At 33.7% G+C, this 19,683-nt stretch overlaps 6 protein-coding genes and 1 pseudogene across 16 annotated transcripts in view; 4 read left to right on the forward strand and 3 right to left on the reverse strand.

Moving 5' to 3' along the window:
• The window catches only part of LOC101248731 (zinc finger protein JACKDAW), a 91,545-nt gene that overhangs the window by 59,650 nt on the left and 12,212 nt on the right, over nucleotides 1-19,683 (reverse strand). The gene's annotated exons all lie outside the window — the stretch shown is intronic.
• LOC101249033 (syntaxin-71) overlaps nucleotides 1-19,683 on the reverse strand; it is a 79,638-nt gene that overhangs the window by 47,740 nt on the left and 12,215 nt on the right. The gene's annotated exons all lie outside the window — the stretch shown is intronic.
• The window catches only part of LOC101250462 (cell number regulator 8), a 50,922-nt gene that overhangs the window by 19,027 nt on the left and 12,212 nt on the right, over nucleotides 1-19,683 (reverse strand). The gene's annotated exons all lie outside the window — the stretch shown is intronic.
• LOC101251344 (SUN family protein SUN29) lies at nucleotides 1,775-6,307 on the forward strand. Of its 2 annotated transcripts, none has more exons than XM_004249452.5 (6): nucleotides 1,775-2,376; nucleotides 3,338-3,428; nucleotides 3,529-3,849; nucleotides 4,051-4,272; nucleotides 4,726-4,845; nucleotides 5,230-6,307. In XM_004249452.5, exons 2-6 carry the CDS (start codon nucleotides 3,363-3,365, stop codon nucleotides 5,935-5,937), a joined length of 1,437 nt encoding a protein of 478 aa, XP_004249500.1. In that variant the 5' UTR covers nucleotides 1,775-2,376; nucleotides 3,338-3,362; the 3' UTR covers nucleotides 5,938-6,307. The 2 variants fall into 2 exon arrangements, with proteins under 2 accessions (XP_004249500.1, XP_025883482.1); XM_026027697.2 differs by having other exon boundaries at nucleotides 2,107-2,376; nucleotides 3,321-3,428.
• LOC101251636 (interactor of constitutive active ROPs 2, chloroplastic-like) lies at nucleotides 7,506-12,890 on the forward strand. 2 transcript variants are annotated; one of them, XM_069290543.1, is made up of 4 exons: nucleotides 7,506-7,538; nucleotides 9,348-9,434; nucleotides 10,301-10,481; nucleotides 10,981-12,890. In XM_069290543.1, exons 2-4 carry the CDS (start codon nucleotides 9,409-9,411, stop codon nucleotides 12,640-12,642), a joined length of 1,869 nt encoding a protein of 622 aa, XP_069146644.1. In that variant the 5' UTR covers nucleotides 7,506-7,538; nucleotides 9,348-9,408; the 3' UTR covers nucleotides 12,643-12,890. The 2 variants fall into 2 exon arrangements, with proteins under 2 accessions (XP_069146644.1, XP_004249502.1); XM_004249454.5 differs by lacking the exon at nucleotides 7,506-7,538 and adding an exon at nucleotides 7,598-7,911.
• Nucleotides 14,478-15,404, forward strand: LOC109118688 (uncharacterized; annotated as a pseudogene).
• LOC101252131 (40S ribosomal protein S23) lies at nucleotides 16,364-18,106 on the forward strand. The gene is made up of 4 exons (NM_001366884.1): nucleotides 16,364-16,504; nucleotides 17,361-17,516; nucleotides 17,620-17,746; nucleotides 17,839-18,106. Exons 1-4 carry the CDS (start codon nucleotides 16,500-16,502, stop codon nucleotides 17,977-17,979), a joined length of 429 nt encoding a protein of 142 aa, NP_001353813.1. The 5' UTR covers nucleotides 16,364-16,499; the 3' UTR covers nucleotides 17,980-18,106.

Here is a 19,683-nt window from a genome sequence, read left to right on the forward strand (position 1 = left end):
TATTGAGTTTGGACAGCCAAGTACTACAACAACAACGACTAATTATATTCCCTAAAGATGATTTCAAATGACAACCAATTCCACCTAAGTCTTAATTAAGAAAATAATTACAACTAATTTTACGATAATTAATATGACTACATAAATTAAAAAAAAAATGTGATGGAGAGGTTGAACAACACCATTTACATAAAAAATTTAATTAGCAGTGGATAATTTATAATCAGACACCCAACCACCATTAACTATTTTTGCAGATATACTATATAGTTGGCTTCTTAAGTTTTGTCTATTGGTTGGGGAGCAAAATTATAATCTGTATAATTTTAGCCAATTTTGTGTATATATAGAGATATTAAGATAACAGCTGGAAGATTTGGTCTATTAATACGTAAATATTTATTCGTGTTGAGTATTAACAATCTTACTAAATTGAAAATACATGTTACTTTGATATACGTATAAAATAGAAATATCTTATATTTATTGACTTAACTTAAATATTTCATTCACTAAAGAATCTACTAGACTAGAAAATTCAAATTAAGTTGGTTATTAACCTTATATTTCACCATTTGTCTTTATTTTTTTTACTGCATTTTTGATATTTATATTGAGATTCTATTAAATTCATTCACATATCGTAGAGCCTATTTTTATTTTTTTTATTCTCATGAGCTTGAACCTGAAATCTCTAGATAAGATGTAAAATATACCAATGCTATTCGAACCATCCAACAACAACCCATATTGACCATTCACCATATGTCAAAGTTATTTTACATATAAGTTTATTTTAATTACAGTGTTGTTGAACTGTAAGTTAGTATACATTTAGACATTTCAACTTAATCTCAAACGGTAACTAAGCACTTTGACTCATTGTTATTGTGTTCCATGGACATTCAATATTGACGTGATACATAAATTTAAGAACTGTGTAAACGATATTTTTTAAGTTGAAGGGTTAAACAAACCATCAATATAAATTAAGTTATCTAGATATATATTTAAAATTGAAGTATTTACGTATCAGCTCACATCGATTTTTTTTTTATGTGTTATATATTATATATATTTTTTTCATTAATTGTTGTGAGACACCAAAAGGACCGACCACATGCATGTAGTTTCTGTGACCACTTCTGATATAGTAATAACTTGTTTCATTATTTTTGGAGACATGAAGGAATAAATGCTTTATTAAACTTTGTCACAAGTCCTTTATTATTATTCACAACTCTATTAATATTCACCAACTGTATATCTTGTTAGTTGTAGTAATAGTAATAATAATTTGTTTTTAACTTTATCTAACATGGCAGCATCCGTAAAAAAACTATAGTGAATAGGTTAAATTTTTCTAAATTATTGTACTTATCAATAAAGTAATGTCTAATTCTCTATTTAAATATCTCGATTAATAACTTCTATAAATCATATTTTAAATTGCACTAATAGATTTGTTAAGTTTAACATCGATATAATATGTCGAATTTAGACTCTTTATATAGATTTAGACAACTCCTCTTGTCACCTAATTTTTTGGTTAAGTTTGACTCAATTTTATTTTTTTTAGTAGAGAAGTATTACAAAATACCCCTTAATTCATCTCGTATTAATAATTTTATCTCCAAATTTATTAATAAGTTTTAAAATCACCCTTTAACTTGACTAACTATCCCGAACTTGTAATATGTCCTCGTCAAGTTTTGGGAGCCTCATGATAAGAGCGGGGCGTATGTCAATAGTTAAAGAATGAAACTAAAAACTTATCTGAATGTTCAATGGTATCAATCATTCTCTTTTTTTACATGTATCACAACAGATTAGAAATTTAGTTCTAGATTATTCCGCCAAAAATATAAAAATATTCCAACTAGCCATAAAAATTGATTTTTTTTGCTCGTTGGGATGTAAAAAACTGTTCTTCACTGATGGCATCAATGTTTAACGGTACAATGAAAATTGTGTCGGCTTAATCATTGTTCACCAAATAGTACAAAAATATTGAGGGGTGAAGAATCTGATAATTTAATGTAGGGTCCAGTGTTCCAGCTCCCCTCACACTTGCTAAAACCAGCTGTTCTTCTTTCAATTTCTCTCAATTCATTAGTTGGAAGTGTTCTTTAATCAAGATCTACTTTCTCTCTCTCTCTCTCACTCACAATACAAAATGCAAAAAAGGGTCAAAAGATAGAGGGGTCCAACTCTTTTCTTATCTTTTTGTTTTCTGTTACAGAGAAGAAGAAGAAGATGCCACATTGTTTGTGACTTTTGAAAGTTGGAAAAAAAGAAGAATAAAGCTGCAGTCTTTGAACAATACAAGAACAGAATACAAGCTTTCTGAGATCTGTGCAGCTCCAGTTTTAAAGGGTATTTGTTCAAATCAATAAATTTGATGTTTTTTTTTTTTCTGTTTTCTTGAAGTTCTTGCTGTTTTGGTAGGTGGGTAGTGCATAGTTTTCTGAAAAGTTGACATCTTTCTTAATTTTAAAGGGTGTTGTTCAAATCATTAAATATGATGTTCTTTTATGTTTTCTTGAAGTTCTTGCTGTTTTGGTATGTTGGTAGTGCATATGTTTGGAATCTTTATTTGATATTGAGCCATTGGGGAAAAAGGAAGCTAATTTAAATGCCATTGTTTTTGAGGCCATAGGTGCATTATCTTAATCTTTCGAGTTTGTATTTTTTTTTCTTCTTTCTTTGAAGTATTGAGTATGAGAGTCAATTTATGGATGGATGAGATTTTCTTGTTTAGCAGCCAAGTTTTATGTATTCAGAATCTTGTTTGGTTGTATATCTGGTTGAAAAAATAGATTTGGATGATCTAGGCTCACAAAAAAACTGTATAACTTGGTTAGACATAAAGTATTATCCATAGATCTTTTATTTCTTACATTTTTCAACTTGTAGCTTGTGCTGGTTCCCCCCTCCTTTAAGACAAGCATATTGTAAATTATGGTGTTTAATCATGAAAATTGTGAGTATTTGAAAAAGTAGTTTTTTGTTTTCAAAGTGAAAAATGATATTTGATAATTGTTGTGTTTGGCGATGAATACAAATTTAAGTTGTTTTTTGTGAGTTATTTGGAGTGAAAACAGTTATTTGGTGTTTTTCAAATTCTTGAAGTTGTATTCCGGAATTTCATGGTCAAACAACTTTTAGGCATTTGTACATTAGTGTGAAATTGTGATCTTTCACATGATACTTCATACCAAGTACATTTTAGGCATTAGATTGGTTATTTCTCTTTCTGTTATTTTACTAAGTTTACCTAAATCTCCAATTGAAAAGGTTGAATCATCCCTGTAATGTAGTGTGTTTTGTCTTATAGATAAGACCATTTGTCGAACGAGAAGATGGGGAAGAAAGGAAGCTGGTTTTCTTCAGTAAAGAAGGCTTTGAGCCCAAACTCTAAGGAGAAGGTTATGCTGAAATAATCATATACTAGTACTTCTCTAGTATGATGTAACATTTTTTTGACACATATAACTGGTGCCTGACATTTCTTGAGTGTTATTTCAGAAAGATGGTAAATCAAAGAAGAAATGGTTTGGGAAAGAAAAACAGCCACTCCCAGATTCTTCAACTTTGGTGGTTGCCTCAGTGTCTCCTCCGCAACCTATTCCTCAAGTGGAAGAGGTCAAACTGGCTGAAGTGGAAGAAGAACAGACTAAACATGTGTATTCCGTTGCAGTTGCTACAGCTGCAGCAGCCGAAGCGGCTGTTGCAGCTGCCCAGGCTGCTGCAGAGGTTGTTAGATTAACTACGGTCAATCAATTCCCAGGAAAATCCAAGGAGGAAATAGCTGCAATCAGGATTCAGACGACATTTCGAGGATATCTGGTATGCAATTTTACTCTCATATTTTGTCATTTCAAGTGATTTTTCCCTTTTTAGGATAATTTCTTTCAGCTAGTTTATAATAGACTTGATTCTCTCAGTAAGAAAAAACAATAGAAAGCTTGTTTACTGTTTAATTTACTTTACTTGAGAAAACATGATTTGTTACTGAGATAGAACTTGCGGTCGGGGTTTCATTTGCAGGCCAGAAGAGCATTGAGAGCTTTAAGAGGACTTGTCAGACTCAAAACATTAGTTGATGGACCTACTGTCAAACGGCAAACTGCAAATACTCTGAAATGCATGCAGACTTTATCTCGTGCGCAGTCTCAGATTAGTTCTAGAAGGAGCAGGTTGTTGGAAGAGAACAGAACTCTCCAGAGGCAGCTTATGCAGAAACATGCAAAAGAACTTGAGAGTTTGAGGGTCAGTATTCTTCCTAAATTCCAACTTTTTATAAGAAATGGATTTGGTGCTGGAATAATGGAAAATTATTTTCCGTTAGAATAACTGAGATGAATTTGTTCTCTCAAATTGACCGTGACAGTGTTCTCATGAAGTTTACTGGTAACTGTTATATCGCTGCACAGTAAAAAGATTGTGTTTGGAAATTTCACCAGGAGCAATTCATCTTGTTGTCCCACATTTGTGAACAAAATCTTTAAGGTGTAATTTGTGAATGCATTTTTGCATTTTCAACAATATACTATAGCTGAGTATTTAACGGCTTAGATCTTGTAACATATGTGCTAACAGCCCAAGTTGATCTCTTTGTTTTTATTTGTTTCCTTTGAAGGATTTGGGGATGGGGGTCCTCTTGTCTAAGGGCGTGTGGAGGTTTTTTAATTGCGCCTCATCTAATGTTTTCTGTTTTGATAGAGAGGGGAGGAGTGGGATGATACTCTACAATCAAAAGAGCAAATTGAAGCAAGTTTGCTCGGCAGATATGAAGCTGCAATGAGACGAGAAAGAGCACTCGCGTATTCATATTCCCACCAGGTACTAAATTAATCATTTTTTTCATATACAGCTATTAACATTTTGAAAAGAGGGCAGTTTAATTCCCAAGGCTATGTTGCGTGGTATGCAAATGGTGATGAATGTAGCCTTCTACCGTTGTGCCAAGGAGATGTTTCTAAAAGTCATATTTTTGCATAGTCTAAATTTTACAATGATATTTACCAAAGGAAGAATCAAAACTTTAACGATGATTTTATTGCTGATATCTTGGCTTCATTTCTTCTCTTTGATTTTCTGTAATAACCAATAACCTATGCATATCTTCAAAGGAATAACTTACTATGTTTAAACATATATGATTTTCCTCGTGATCTTTTAACGACATTACTAGTCATTGATTATGTCAAAATGTCGTCTGGACAGCAAACCTGGAAGAAGTCATCAAAAGCTACCAATTTGTTATTTATGGATCCAACCAATCCTCAATGGGGTTGGAGTTGGTTAGAGCGGTGGATGGGTGCTAGGTCTAGGGAAAACCAAAACATGTCCGAGAAAGAACTAAAAGGTGATCAAATGTCCGTAAGAAGTGCCAGCATGAGCATGTCTGGAGGGGAAATTACCAAGGCATTTGCCCGTCATCAGCTGAACTCTGAACTCCCATCTTCTCCTTTAAGCCAAAAACCAAACCGTCCTTCAAGCCGCCAGTCTCCTACTACACCTTCCAAGCCATCCACAGCTAGAAAACCGAAACCAGGAAGTGCAAGAGTCAGTGCAATAAACCAAGAAGATGACACACGAAGCGTATTTAGCGTTCAATCAGAAATGAACAGGAGACATAGCATTGCAGGATCATCAGTAAGAGATGATGAGAGCTTGGGAAGCTGCTCATCCGTACCAAGTTATATGGCATCCACTCAGTCAGCAAAAGCAAGAACAACGCGTTTGCAGAGTCCATTAGGCGTGGAAAATGGCACACCACCAGCGAAGGGATCTGCTGGTTCTGTGAAGAAGCGACTCTCTTACTCACCTTCACCAGCCATTACAAGACGGCATTCAGGTCCACCAAAGGTCGAGATTACCTCCACAAACACCTCTAATGCTGAGAAATATGTGAATGGAGTTGTCAACTAGCCTGTCTTATCACAAAGTAATAAGTTGTACCGTAGCCTTGCTATACCAGGTAAACGCAGAGGAGATACATGAAGATTTGGAACAAAGGCATTCGTTCATCGACTAAATGCAACTTCAACTTCTCCATAAAATCAACACGAGTTCGTTACTGTATGTGCATTCCTGCGTGGTGCTTGATTTTTTCATTTATCAGAGAAAAAAATGATACTTGTTTTTTTAAATATTCGGTTCTCCGACGAGTGATGATGATTTGAGATTGTGATAGTTGTGAATTTATTTTAGAAGAAGCATTTTCTTGTTTGTGATTATATATGATTCCATCTTTATTATGTATACAAAATGGTGAAACAAGAGAGACTTTCTTTATTTAGTCGATGGACACTGTTGTATGTTGTGCTGTCTTTAGACCAATTGGTATATGCCTTCAAGAATTATGATGATGTGCTACTAATGACAATTCAAATGGATTAGGTGTCCAAAAAACTATATAAATTTAATTGTAATTTTCCAACGAAGAGTGTTTAGTTGGACGTGACAAGTATGAACAAAATTTGTGGCGTTCGATAATATAAATATGCACAACTTTTAACAAGCTAGTGGCATGGCCAAGATATTTTTAAGAATTTAATGACGTATTTGGCCAAACAGTCAATGTACATAGTCTCCTAATCTCCAATAATATAAGTTTTTGTTCCAACTCTTTACAAGTAAAAACCACTTTAAAAGGAGAACAAAATTGCCTCCTTTGAAATAATTCAATAGAAAAATCAATTTTCTCTTGTTTTTGGATCAATCGTTAGTAAAAAGAGTATTTTTAAGCTGGTTGACTAGGTGAACGTTATTTTAGAGCTTAGTTAACTAACAATAATAATATTTTCAAATAAAAGTTAAAATTAAAGTAAAATTAATCTATAGCGAATAATTCACAATTTTTTTTGTCCTCATTCCAATTATGATTAAGTGATAACGACAAAACTTACTCATTTAGTCTTAACAATGTTTTCAAAGAAGTTTTTGGGGCGAGTCTCAGGGTGAGTTTCGAGGCTGGGCATACCAAAAACAGTTTGGGGCATAAATTAAAAACATAGATCATAAGACGTCAGTTCTAAAATTTGAGGCATAAGTCCTAAACATAAAAACGTAAGTTCTAGGCGTAAAAACGTACGCCAGAGTGTTTTTAATTTTTTTTTTTGCTTTAAATAATATTTTTATTATTTTTATTATTGGTGTAATGATATTTCTCAAATAATAATGATAATTCTTTTTTTCTTCATTATTGAATATTAATACTTATCTCACACAAAAATTATAATTCTTTGAAAACTTTATTTTTGCTTATTTTAATAGTAATAAAACTATAAAATTGAATATATATGTGACTATGCCTTGTAGATCTATGAAACTTACGCCCCGTGTATTGAGGCTTACGCCTCATCTCATACCATATAAAATATTTCATTTCATACCTTCGCCTTTTAAAACACTAAATATTTCAATATATATATTTTTAGCAATACCAAAATAAAAAATGTATAATAATATTACTCGGAGAATAAACACCTCGATCACACATGGAGTGGTCAAACGTTTGTTCCCCGAGGGTGGGTCTTCCATATCAGGGCCTTTATTATCTTGCATTAATTTTTCGTTCTTTTTTAGTAGTTAAGTTAGTTTTATTTTCTTTATCCCATATAAACTGACAAAAACAAACAGAGTTAAGTGAAAGAAGACAGTGCTCAAGGACTTGGGAAACTGTGTTTTGCTTAGCTGATAGCTATATCTATTGTGTGTTTGTGTGTGTACGAACCTAAATTAAGCTACGTATCCTCGATTGCTTCACCCCCATTAGGGTTCTTTCATCTGCTTCATTTGTCTTGGAGCTTGAGCCACATTTTTCTTTCATTTTTTACCCCCACAAAGGGAGCTGCTCCAGCTTGTTTTTCTTGATTTTCACTTTCTTGAGATCTTTTTTGGGTAAGTTTTAAGGAACTGTTCATTTATCTGCTGAAGTGTTGGAGAAGGGTTGTTTTTTTGTTCTTTGGAATGTTAGTGTTTTTTCTGTTTATATGTATGTGGGTGTGTTTTGTATTTGCTGAGAGCACTGATTTCTCTTGTGGGTTAGTTTCTTTTTTGATAAAGTTTCAGTCTTTGAAGAAATTTTGCCATTGTTTTACAATGTACTAGGTTGGCATGGATTTAGAGCACTGATTTTTCATGTGGGTTGGTTTCTTTTTGGATAAAGTTTCAATCTTTGGAGAAATTTTGAGTTTGTTTTACAAAATACTAGGCTGACATAGCTTTTATACCATTGCCTTTTCATGTGGGTTAGTTTCTTTTTTGATAAAGTTTCAATCTTTGGAGAAATTTTGAGTTTGTTTTACTATGTACTAGGTTGACATAGCTTTAGAGCACTGATTTTTCATGTGGGTTGGTTTCTTTATAGATAAAGTTTCAGTTTTTGGAAAAATTTTGAGTTTGTCTTACAATGTACTAGGTTGACATAGCTTTAGAAGTCTGATTTTTCATGTGGGTTGGTTTCTTGTTTGATAAAGTTTCAAACTTAAGGAGCTTTTATGTTTTATTTTTTCACTGTAGGTAGACATAGCTTTAGAGCTCTGATTTTGGAGGCTTTGTTGTTTTCTACAAGCAGATATAACTGTTTTGTTTTGTGGTCTACTTGGGGAGGGCAATGAAGAGTTTGTAATTTCTTTGGATCTATGTCTCCTAACATAAAGTAGAGGAAAATATCACCCAGAAACTTTTAGATTATTTAGTATTGCTTTGTGTTTTTACATAAAAAAAATATAATAAGTCCCACAACTCACAAGTGACTTCTTATCTCACGTGTAAACATGATTGATCCATTTGGGTAGAGGGTGTGGGTTGTGGAGAAGTTAATAATGAATCTTATTTTGTTGCTGTATCATCTGTCTCTTTGCAGCTTGATGGATTTTCAAGTTTCCCTTCTTTTGAAAAGCATCATCTGTTTGTCAATCCTTAAAGGTCACTAGTGATTACTGTGTTAAATTGGGACTTTTGAATTGTTTTCTAAAATGTGGTTTAATGTCATTTTCTATGCACCATGTTGTTTCTATACAGTATAAGCACTGCAGTAAAAGTTGAAGTAAAAGTTAAGAAAGTTGATAAATGGCTTACATAATGATAGTACTTTGTTTTCTTGGATTGCAAATTTCCCTGTCTTCCAATTTTCTTTTTTCTTTTTTTGGTTTCTTCCTCCGGTAGTAGGTTTGGTGGGGCAAGTGGAGGCAGTTTCTATGTTGTTTTCTTGAAGGGATAGTGCTGATTGTATTTTTTTATAAGTATCTATTACGAATGTGAAAGTTTTCAGATCCCTCAATAGCATTTCTTTAACATATACGGAGTCTGCTAAAATGTTTCTCGTGTTGCAGCGGTTGGTCTTTGAAGAAAACAAATTAAGTTTGTCATTTCTACATCTTCCATTGAGAGGAAATGAGCATGCAGACACCAAAAGCAAGGTATTTCTTAATTCATTCACGCTGCTTTTGGTGAATTTTGTAAGTAATTCAAAGGCCTTAATCTTGCTTCTTATGTTTTTAACCCCTTCTTCCATGAGATTTGAATAAAGTGGTTTTTTGATTATATTGTTAGATCAATTCAAAGAGCATCTTAACTAAGCAACAACTATGAATTCACAGTTTCAATTTGTCCCTCTTATTTCATTCCTGTATAGGCAACTTGATTTCTAAAACAGCAGATGATGATTGTCTTGAGCCATTGGTACTTTGAGCAATGAATTGTGTGTGCAACTGCTCACAGTGAACGAAAATACGACATTCTTAATTATAGTTGTTGAATGATATTTTTTAGATGCTCATATCTGTGCTTTGAAAATTAACATGTGATCAGCTTTTCTACCTCAAAGAAAGTAACACTGAAGTGATCCTGAGGAAAGGAAGGAGTGTTATAACAATAATCCAAAATTCCATTTTGTCTTTTCATGTTGCAGCTGCAGATTATTTGATATGTGATCCATAATTGAAAATCTATACTCCCTCCGTTCAATTTATCTGTTTGGTTTTGACTTGGCATAGAGTTAAAAGAAAGTAAAGAAGACTTTTGAATCTTGTGGTCTTAAACTAAAACTAAAGATATGTAGCATACCAAAATGTCATTTAATCAATCTTAAATATGTTATATGGAAAGTTGAAACTAAAGAGTTGCCAACAGAGGACAGAGGCAATCTTTTTGAAACGGACTAAAAAGGAAATTAAGACAAAAAGAAATGAGACGAAGGGAGTATTATTTAACTTCTATAATTTATTAGAAAATAAATACTACTACTGCTGCATTAGTTCTCCTTCTCACATGTTTTTGGCTGAAGGACTGTTTCTGTTGAGGTGCCGCAAAGGACATCTTCGTCTACAACAAAGACAGCTCGAAAGCTCAGAACTTCAGGGCCAGAGGTTGATTCTGTTTCATCTCCAAATCCTGCAAGCAGGACACCAAAAGACAGGAGTCCTAAAGTTATTGGTCGCCGGTCACCACGAAGTCCAGCAATAGAGGTACTTGAGTAATATACTAATCTTGAATATTTCTTTGGCCCAAAATTTATTGTATATTTGTATTACTTGAAGAATATTAAAACCCTTGATTTTTAGTGTTCATCAATAATTATCAGTATCGAGACAAGGTATATCAAATAAGCGGAAACAAATTTTCTTCTGTTTACATTCTTATAGTTAGCAATTAGAATGTCCCTACATGCTTAGTTTAAATCTGCAGAACCCTCTGCATCTGTAGCTTTCTTTGCTCTGTTGGACTTGTTATTCTGTTAAGGATTGTTGCAAACATTTAACATGGTGCTCCTGTTATCTTGCTTATTCCTCGACTGCTGTTGTCTGTCTCACTTGCCGGCAGTTGCACTGTTTGATGGAAACCTTAGTTTACAAAACTTTAGAAGTCGAGAATTCATGAATTGTCTCTTTTATATATATTTTGTTTCTGTTTAAGTTGCTCTCTTTGTTACTAAGATGCCCATTGTTCTTATTTTGCAAAACACAGCAAAAGCGTCCAGGCAGAATGTCCGCTTTGGAAGACCAGCTTGCTCAACTCCGCGAGGAGGTGAAGGCAGCAAAGGAACAACTCAGTTTATCAGAATCATTGAAGAAAACGTCTCAACAAGAGGCTGACGAAGTTAAGAGGCAGTTAGCAGTCATGTCAGAGAAGCTTGAGGAGTCTGAGAAGCAGCTGCTTAAATGCTCCGATTCTGAGGAAGCTAATCTCTTGGAGCTACACAAGATCTCACAAGATAGGGATCGACAATGGAAATCTGAACTTGAGGCTGTACAAAAGCAGCATGAATTGGACTCTGCTGCTCTGGCGTCTGCCCTGAATGAAATCCAGAACCTTAAACTTCAGCTTGATAGAGTAGCTGATTCTGAAGCCACTCAAGCTCGCCATGCTGAATCAGCTCATTCTGAGACCCAAAGCTTAAGGATACAACTCAAAGAAACCCTTACATTGCTTCAGCAATTGCAAAACCAGTTAAACAAAAGCAAGGAATCTGAAGCTACTGTGCTTGAAGAAGTGAGTAAAGCTCAGTTGGAGTTGGAAGTCGCAAAGATGACAGGCAACACTTTACGCTCGGAAGGTCTGAAGGCAATGGAGGCTTGCAAATCCTTGGCATTGGAGTTGGAACAGTCAAAGCGTCAAGTGGCTGCATTGGAGGAACGTGTCAACAAACTCCAGTCTGATCAAAGCAGCAAAAACATGAACCTGGTAGATCCTACAGGAAGTTCTGTAGCTGCACAAGTAATTGGAATCGATGTCGAAGCTGACGAACTAAAAACTGAGTTCAGCAATCTTAAAGACGAGGTAAATCAACTAAGAGCTGCAGTGGAGGATTCTGAGAGGAAGTATCAGGAAGAATGCATTCAGAACACATTGCAGATAAGAAGTGCTTATGAGATAGTGGAGCAGACAAAATATGAATCAATTCAAAGAGAGACTGAATGGACCTCAAGGTTAAGTGCTGCAAAAGCAGCCATGGAAGAGTTAAAGGAGAAATTGATGAACACCGAAGCTGAATTAGAAATGATTTCAGATGAAAATAAGGGCCTGAATGTACAACTTGAAGTACTGTCAGTTGACCGTGAGTCTGAATTACAAGATGAACTGAAGAAATCAGAGTCGCTCTTAGCAGATTTACGGGCAAGTTTATCTGAGAAAGAGACAGAGTTGCAGAGTACTACTGAGGAAAATGAGATGCTGAAGTCAGAAATCAAAAAGAGGGAAATGGAGAGTACTAAAGTGAATGATGAGGTTCTTGCCTTGGCAGAAGCCGCTAGAATTGCTGAAAGAGAAGCCCTGATGAAGCTGGGGTATTTGAGTGAGGAAGCAGATAAAAGTAGCAGAAAAGCAGCACAAGTCCTCAAGGAGTTGGATGCAGTGCAGACAAGTAACTCTGATATGGAAGCTGAGTTGAGGAGGTTAAAAGTACAATCTGATCAATGGAGGAAAGCTGCTGAAGCAGCTGCAGCTATGCTCTCAGCTAACAATAATGGGAGATACGTTGAGAGAACAGGCTCTTTGGACTACCATACTATTGGTGGCAAGCTGCGTTCTCCGTTATCTGAAGACATGGATATTGATTACTCACCCAAGAAGAAGAATGGCACTATGTTGAAGAAGATTGGTAGTTTACTAAAAAAGGGCCACAAATAGATGCCATATCATGCATGTTTCAAATAAACATTGCTCTCTTCTCTAGTAACCATAATCTACTATTTTCCCTTCCCAGGTACTCTTGCTGAGCTTCAACCTCCTGGAAAAATCTCTTAGCTGATTTTTGTAAAAGCTATTCCAGAATTGTTGAGACCTCTATGATCTCACCTGCCACTACTGAATGTTTCTACCAAGTGTAATGAACCCCGGGCAGTTGATTAATCGGAAAATCTACTGTTTGTTCTTCAGATTTTTATGTTAAAGATAGTAATATGGATGAATTTTCTTTGTAGATTAGTGGTGTTAGGTGTGTACTTCATATATTTTTCTCGACTCATCTTCATTACGTGCAAGGGTCTAACTTAACTTTAATAGTTAGTTCACGAGAGAAGGATTGCTCAAGACTGTATAAAAAGTCCATGTTCCCATCTCACAAATAATATGGGGGCTCTAACATCGTCCCACAAGTTCATGCTTGGACGTCTAAAGCTTAAACGATATAATGTCTATCCCTGTAACCCTAAATAAAAACAAGAGAACTTGATTCACATTGTTATAAGAACTTACAAATTAGTGATACCAATGGGATTCTCGTGATAATAGAGGTGAGTTTAATTAACTATATAATTAAAGAAAAAGTAAATTGATATAATAAACAAGTTTCATACTTATTTTTGAAAAAAGTGAATTGACATAATAACCCCCACATGAAAAAAAGGGCAACTTTCACATATAGCAAACAAAAAAATCCATATTTGTATGCTATAGCAAAGTTTGTATAATTGCGCTCCATAGCAAACATAAAACTGTATAATTTGCTATATGTATACAATTGTATAATTCGCTGGCCTATTTCGCTGCAATTGTATAATTTGTTTTGCATACAGTTGAATCGAATTAAAATGTATGTATATTGCATAATATTAAGTGTATAGCAAGAAGATATATGTTTTTCTCGCTTTATACAAAAACAGAAACACAATATATACACTTCTGTTGTATAAAGCTAGAGAAAATTGTATTTCACTGCAATTGTATAATTCGCAATTGTATAATTCGTTGGCCTTTTTCTCTGCAATATTTGAAGTAAAATGTTTGTAAATTGTATAATTAAGTGTATAACACGAAGATATATATTTTTGCATGTGTATATACAATTTTCTCTTGCTTTATACAAAACAGAAACAGAATTATACACTTCTGTGTATAAAGCGAGAGAGGCGAGCGAGAATGGAGAGTGGCGAGCGAGATTTCTGGGAGAGACACTGGCAAATTTTAGCTAAAGTTTGCTATGGAGCACAATTAAATCAAATCCTAGCTATTCCATTTATTTTAGGTTATTAGTTTGGGAAAATTATATGAAATGACAAACATTCATAACTAATTATATGTTAGGGGTATAGTTTAATTTATTTACATTATATAATTATAGTTTATTTTATTTTGCTATAATTAATCCACAACCTATTATGTAACCAATTGTATAAAAACCTTATTTTCTAATTTTGTATATAATTATACACAATCTAATTTTCTCTCTCCTATTCACAATTAATTTTCTCTCTCCTTTCCTCATTTTAACGTCTTCTCCTACATTTAATACTCCAATAATCAGATTTGAATTTCGAATTTTTGTCCAAAATTTCAGTAATCCCTCTTGAAGTTGAAGTCTCCTCCCTAAGTTGAAGTCAATTTCGTAAGTTATCCTTAATTTTAGTTGTTTACCTTTTTTTTTAACTTATCTAAAAATTGTATATGTGTTCTGTTTTTTTTTCCATATATTTTGATGAAATAATCGTTTTTTTGTTCTTGATAAATCTAAAATTCGTCAAACAATGAACGAATCGTCTACATCTTTGAGGATTACCAGAGGTAGTCCTTTGCATGTCAATGTTGTTGACATTTTACCATCTTTTTCAATGGGGCTAACTCAAGATTTTGGGGTTAATGTAGGGTCTTTGGGAAAATCAAAACAACTTATACAAGAACAAACCATGGAAGAGTTGAGATCAAAGAAAAAAAACGACCCTATGACAGTTCAACAAGTTAACCATGGCGTTCCAATGCATTCATCAGTCCTAAGGAAAGAGGCTCCGGTACAACAGAACTTGCCTTGTAATCTTGAGGATCTCTACAAGGGTACCACCAAAAAGATGAAAATTTCTAGAGAAATTGCCGATTCGAGTGGCAAGAGAATTGTGCAAGAGATTCTGACAATCGAAATTAAACCTGGGTGGAAGAAAGGTACAAAGATCACCTTCCAAGAAAAAGGAAATGAGCAGCCAGGTGTTATACCAGCTGATCTGGTCTTCATAATAGATGAGAAACCTCATAAGGTTTTCTCGCGTGATGGAAATGACTTGATTGTCACACAAAAGATTCCTTTGGCTGAAGCTTTAACCGGTACTACTGTCCAACTCACTACTCTAGATGGAAGGAACTTAACAATTCCAATCAACAACGTGATTCAACCAAATTATGAACATATCGTCCCAGGTGAAGGCATGCCGCTTCCAAAAGATCCGTCAAAGAAAGGGAATTTGAGGATCAAGTTTGACATCAAGTTCCCTGCTCGTCTCACTGTGGCTCAGAAATCTGGTATCAAAGAGCTGTTGGGTATCATGAGATAGTGTCTTAAAACACAAACTTAGATACAATTTTTTTGTTAATTAGTTGTCAATATACAAAACCATTAAATTAAGTATTGTATATAGTATATTCCACGTGAGTAATTGTATATAGTATATTGCATGTTTATGTTATTTTTGGTTTTTGTATATATATACAAAATAGTAATTGGACTTAGTTATACAGATGGAAAATTTGAATATATGATTAGAATTTGTATATTCTATTAGTTATATACAAACTTTTGAAGTTAGTATATATTAAGTTTACATACATATACAAAAATTGATATGTACATGTCTGTTTTAATAGCTAGTAGTAGGGATTGTATATAGATGGGGAAATATCATATGTGATTATAATTTTGTATATTGTAGTAGTTATATATAAATTATCGAATATAATGTATTGAATATGCATATACAATTAATAAAAACATTGAATAAGTGTTAGTATATACTATATACAATTAAAAACCTGAATAACATATATCTCTTGTTATACAAATTTGTAAAATGCATTTTTGTACATGTATATATTTATTCAATAAGATTGTATATGTATATTTATTGCAATCTAATTGGATGTGCATATACAATAAAAGACATTGAATACGTGCTGGTATATACTATATACAAAAAAGGTAAGTTCATATATATAAACAGAAAATAATCTGTGAATGACTTTTTATTTTTATTTTTTTTGTATATATAGGTAGGTATGTATATACAAAAATTAATTTGTACATGACTTATTATAAACAGAATTTTTTTTTTTTGAATTTGAACGTATGGCTTGAAAATAGGGACGTTTCCCTAAAATTGTGGCATTATCTTGATTTATTGTTACCATATTTAATGCTTCAGTTACAAACAACTTTTTAAAATAGAATTGTATAAATAATAATAAAAAAAATTTATATACAAAATTAAAGACACCTTTAATAACTTAACTATACCCATATTATGTAATTAGGTAAACTATACCCATATAATGTTATTTAATCTAATAAGTTTGCCATATATGAAATTTTCCCAATTAGTTTCCTATAATATTTTGGCTAGCGAATGTAAATATTTCCTCAAGCCCAAAGCTTTTCAGCCCAATTCAATACATTAGAATTTGATAGCTGTTTATAAGGATTAGGGTTTTACGTATGGCTGCTTCTTCTCTTCTTCAACCTCTCGAACCCTAATTTTGAAGTTTGAGTTTCTCTTCACTCAGCAAACATGGGGTACGATTTATTTTTTTTCTTCTTTGATCATTTTTATATGTTGCATTATTAAAAAAACTTTATATACTGTTTTTCATCCCCTGTTAATCGGATTCCTGATATTGTTTTTTTTCTTCTGCATAATATCTTAGCATTTTGATACTATTAGTTGTCTGTTTGAAAAGTTTATATTTTGAATTATATAGGATAAGTTATATGAGTAAACTAGCTGATGCGAATTATAGCGTTTTGATGTCCAATATGTATTAATTGCTGAACTTGAGAAATTTGGAACTTTAGCTAAGTGTCTTTTGGAAACAGCCTCTCTACCTCTCATGGGGCAGAGGTAAGGTCTGCTCACACTCGGGATTATTGCACTGCGTGTGTTGTTATTGTTGAACTTGAAAAATTACAAGTATATGATTGTTAGAAGAATGTAATTGTAATACTTATAAAATAAAAATGATATCAGTGTTATTTGTAATGGTGGAAATTGAGATTATTGGAACAGTGTGTATCTGTTGCATGAATCGATGATGTGTGAAATTAGCAGATTTAAGTGTTATTTATGTAGTTGTTTTAAGTACAGTTATACAAGGAGATGGCGTATTATGTTCAGAAATTCTGGAATGATTATAGTGACGAATTCTATGATGCTTAGCATATGGGGGTTGATACAGAAGATCATTGTTTGTGTAGGTAGATATTTTGTCCATGCTGTGGTGGAAATGAAATTCCTTGGCTTTTTATTGCCTTAAATTGAGTAATTGTAGAGATGTTTCCAATAGTACTTGGGAACATATTAGTTAAAGTGAGAGAGCATACACAAGCATAGTTCTGTTTGTGATGTTATCACTCAACGGGGTAAAAATTTCAGGAAGACACGTGGTATGGGAGCTGGACGCAAGCTGAAGTCCCACCGTAGAAGACAGAGGTGGGCTGACAAGTCCTACAAGAAGTCCCATCTTGGAAATGAATGGAAGAAGCCATTTGCTGGGTCATCCCATGCTAAAGGCATTGTTCTTGAGAAGATGTAAGTTCTCTTGTAGAGTTTTTTGTTGCTGTTCTTCTTTAGCCTTGTTGGTTTTTGGCCCTTGCATTTAACCAATCAAAACAATTTGAAATGATTTTTGCAGAGGTATTGAGGCTAAGCAGCCCAATTCTGCTATTCGTAAATGTGCTAGGGTTCAATTGATCAAAAATGGGAAGAAGATTGCTGCATTCGTTCCTAACGATGGTTGTTTGAACTACATCGAAGAAAACGTGAGTCCTTTTCTTCCACATATCTAGCCACAGAAAACAAGATTTTGATGTTAGTTTTTTCAAGTTCTTAACATTGATTCTTGTTTTTGCAGGATGAGGTGTTGATTGCAGGATTTGGTCGAAAGGGTCATGCTGTAGGAGATATTCCTGGTGTCAGGTTCAAAGTTGTGAAGGTTTCTGGTGTTTCTCTCTTGGCTCTCTTTAAGGAGAAGAAGGAGAAACCAAGATCTTAATTTTGCCATTTTGCCAAGATACTGTTGCCATGGACTTCTAGTTTTCTTGAGTATGTACTTTGTGAGCAACCATCTTTAATGTAGTCACATTGCACTGAAATTTTGGTTCATTTCTGTTGTTACCTAACACCATCTTGCTTCTCAAAACCCCCACAACCACAACATAAAGGTAAGAGAACTAAAGAACAGAAATTGCATGTATTTTAGGTCGTAAAATACTTGTGCTTTGAGAAAATGGACATTTTCTGTATTGGATGGGGAAGAAGTTTCCTACTAGTGTTCTTCAGAATGATGATTTGAAGAATGGCACATGAGACTTGTATCACATTATCCATGATAATGTCTCCTGTGTCATTTGCTTTATGCAAACATTAATGGTGACAATCCCAAGCTGTCACATAAATATAACTTGGGACTAAAAAGTTTATAGAGTAATTGAACTTCCAAACACCCCCTTTCCCTTGATGTAGTCACATACTAAAAACTAGTAGTCTCTGGAAGGTAGGGATAAGATCTACGCAGCAACTACTTTCACCATTTTCATTGACATTTTCTCCACAAATAATCAGCATTTTAATCAAAAGTAACACTAGATGAAGTGATGGATCATAGAAGTAAGCAAATCATGTTTCTACATGAACTAAATCCTATGGAGACATACAAAATTTATAGAAGGGTGGGGAATGAGTCAGTTGGCATGCATAATAAGTTAGAAAGTATGACCCCCCCGCCAAACACACCCACACACCTCTCTCCAATTAACCAATCAATGACAATATCTTTTATCACCATGTACAAAATGTGTTTGTATTGTATCATATTTGAAGGACAAAAGAGATGTGATGACAAGATTTATTTACACAAATGAAGAGATAGGGTTGTCCTGGTGAATTGACCAATCGAAACACTTTTTTGGGATTTTGTGAGACATTGCAAGAGAAACACATGATATTGTTCATTTTGTAAATTTTTTTTACTGTTATGTGAGTGGAGAAAGATATTTTTGAGAAATAATCCAGGTACTTTTTTTAAAAAAGAAACATACTTATTGAAATCACGCAACTGTGTTCTGGAGAGGGTATATTTTACATTGAGAAATTGTTTTCGAAAAACTCAAGGACAGCAAATCCACAACTTGTCTAACATTTTCAAGTTTATGTTTGTTTCATGTCAAAAAATCATGAATTCATGACTGTAATATAATGTTTGTCTCTTATATAACCTCTGTTATTCAAATAACTACTTTGATAGATATATATTTAGCCTCAATCTATCACTTCACATATAAATTGGTGCATGCACAAGAATCATGTCTGTGTAGTACATGTCCACTTCAATTTCCATGAACAAAAGTGCCCATAGGTCCACTAACTGAAATTAGTAATAATACTACTAAAGTGACCATCATTGATTGAAAATTTGAAATTAATCCTCAATGACTGTTGTTGATCATTTAATGTTTTGTTGCTACATGGAACAAAGTCATTAGATGTTTTTGCAGATATCACAATGATGTATATCCACTTGTTAACTTCAAGGAGAATCTATGGCTGCATAAGAAAAATCTAATGTAACAACTGAATATTGTAAGGCTTGTTGTAAAGATCCTCAAGATATGAAACAAAAGATTTTCTGGGCATTGAGTCAACCTTTTCCCTTTAGCCAACAAACAATATGTTTAGAAAATTTATACGAGGAGATTAG

This window comes from Solanum lycopersicum, chromosome 10 (assembly GCF_036512215.1).
Source record: "Solanum lycopersicum chromosome 10, SLM_r2.1".
Taxonomy (NCBI): domain Eukaryota; kingdom Viridiplantae; phylum Streptophyta; class Magnoliopsida; order Solanales; family Solanaceae; genus Solanum; species Solanum lycopersicum.

Excerpts from the sequence above, each read along its gene's own strand:
- LOC101251344 (XM_004249452.5), top strand. The coding sequence starts at position 3,363 with ATGGGGAAGAAAGGAAGCTGGTTTTCTTCAGTAAAGAAGGCTTTGAGC. Across the intron at positions 3,429-3,528 it reads GCCCAAACTCTAAGGAGAAG|AAAGATGGTAAATCAAAGAA; the intron begins GTTATGCTGAAA and ends GTGTTATTTCAG. Across the intron at positions 4,273-4,725 it reads AAGAACTTGAGAGTTTGAGG|AGAGGGGAGGAGTGGGATGA; the intron begins GTCAGTATTCTT and ends CTGTTTTGATAG.
- LOC101251636 (XM_069290543.1), top strand. The coding sequence starts at position 9,409 with ATGAGCATGCAGACACCAAAAGCAAG. Across the intron at positions 9,435-10,300 it reads ATGCAGACACCAAAAGCAAG|GACTGTTTCTGTTGAGGTGC; the intron begins GTATTTCTTAAT and ends TTTTGGCTGAAG. Across the intron at positions 10,482-10,980 it reads CACGAAGTCCAGCAATAGAG|CAAAAGCGTCCAGGCAGAAT; the intron begins GTACTTGAGTAA and ends TGCAAAACACAG.
- LOC101252131 (NM_001366884.1), top strand. Across the intron at positions 17,517-17,619 it reads GGCATTGTTCTTGAGAAGAT|AGGTATTGAGGCTAAGCAGC; the intron begins GTAAGTTCTCTT and ends TGATTTTTGCAG. Across the intron at positions 17,747-17,838 it reads TGAACTACATCGAAGAAAAC|GATGAGGTGTTGATTGCAGG; the intron begins GTGAGTCCTTTT and ends TTGTTTTTGCAG.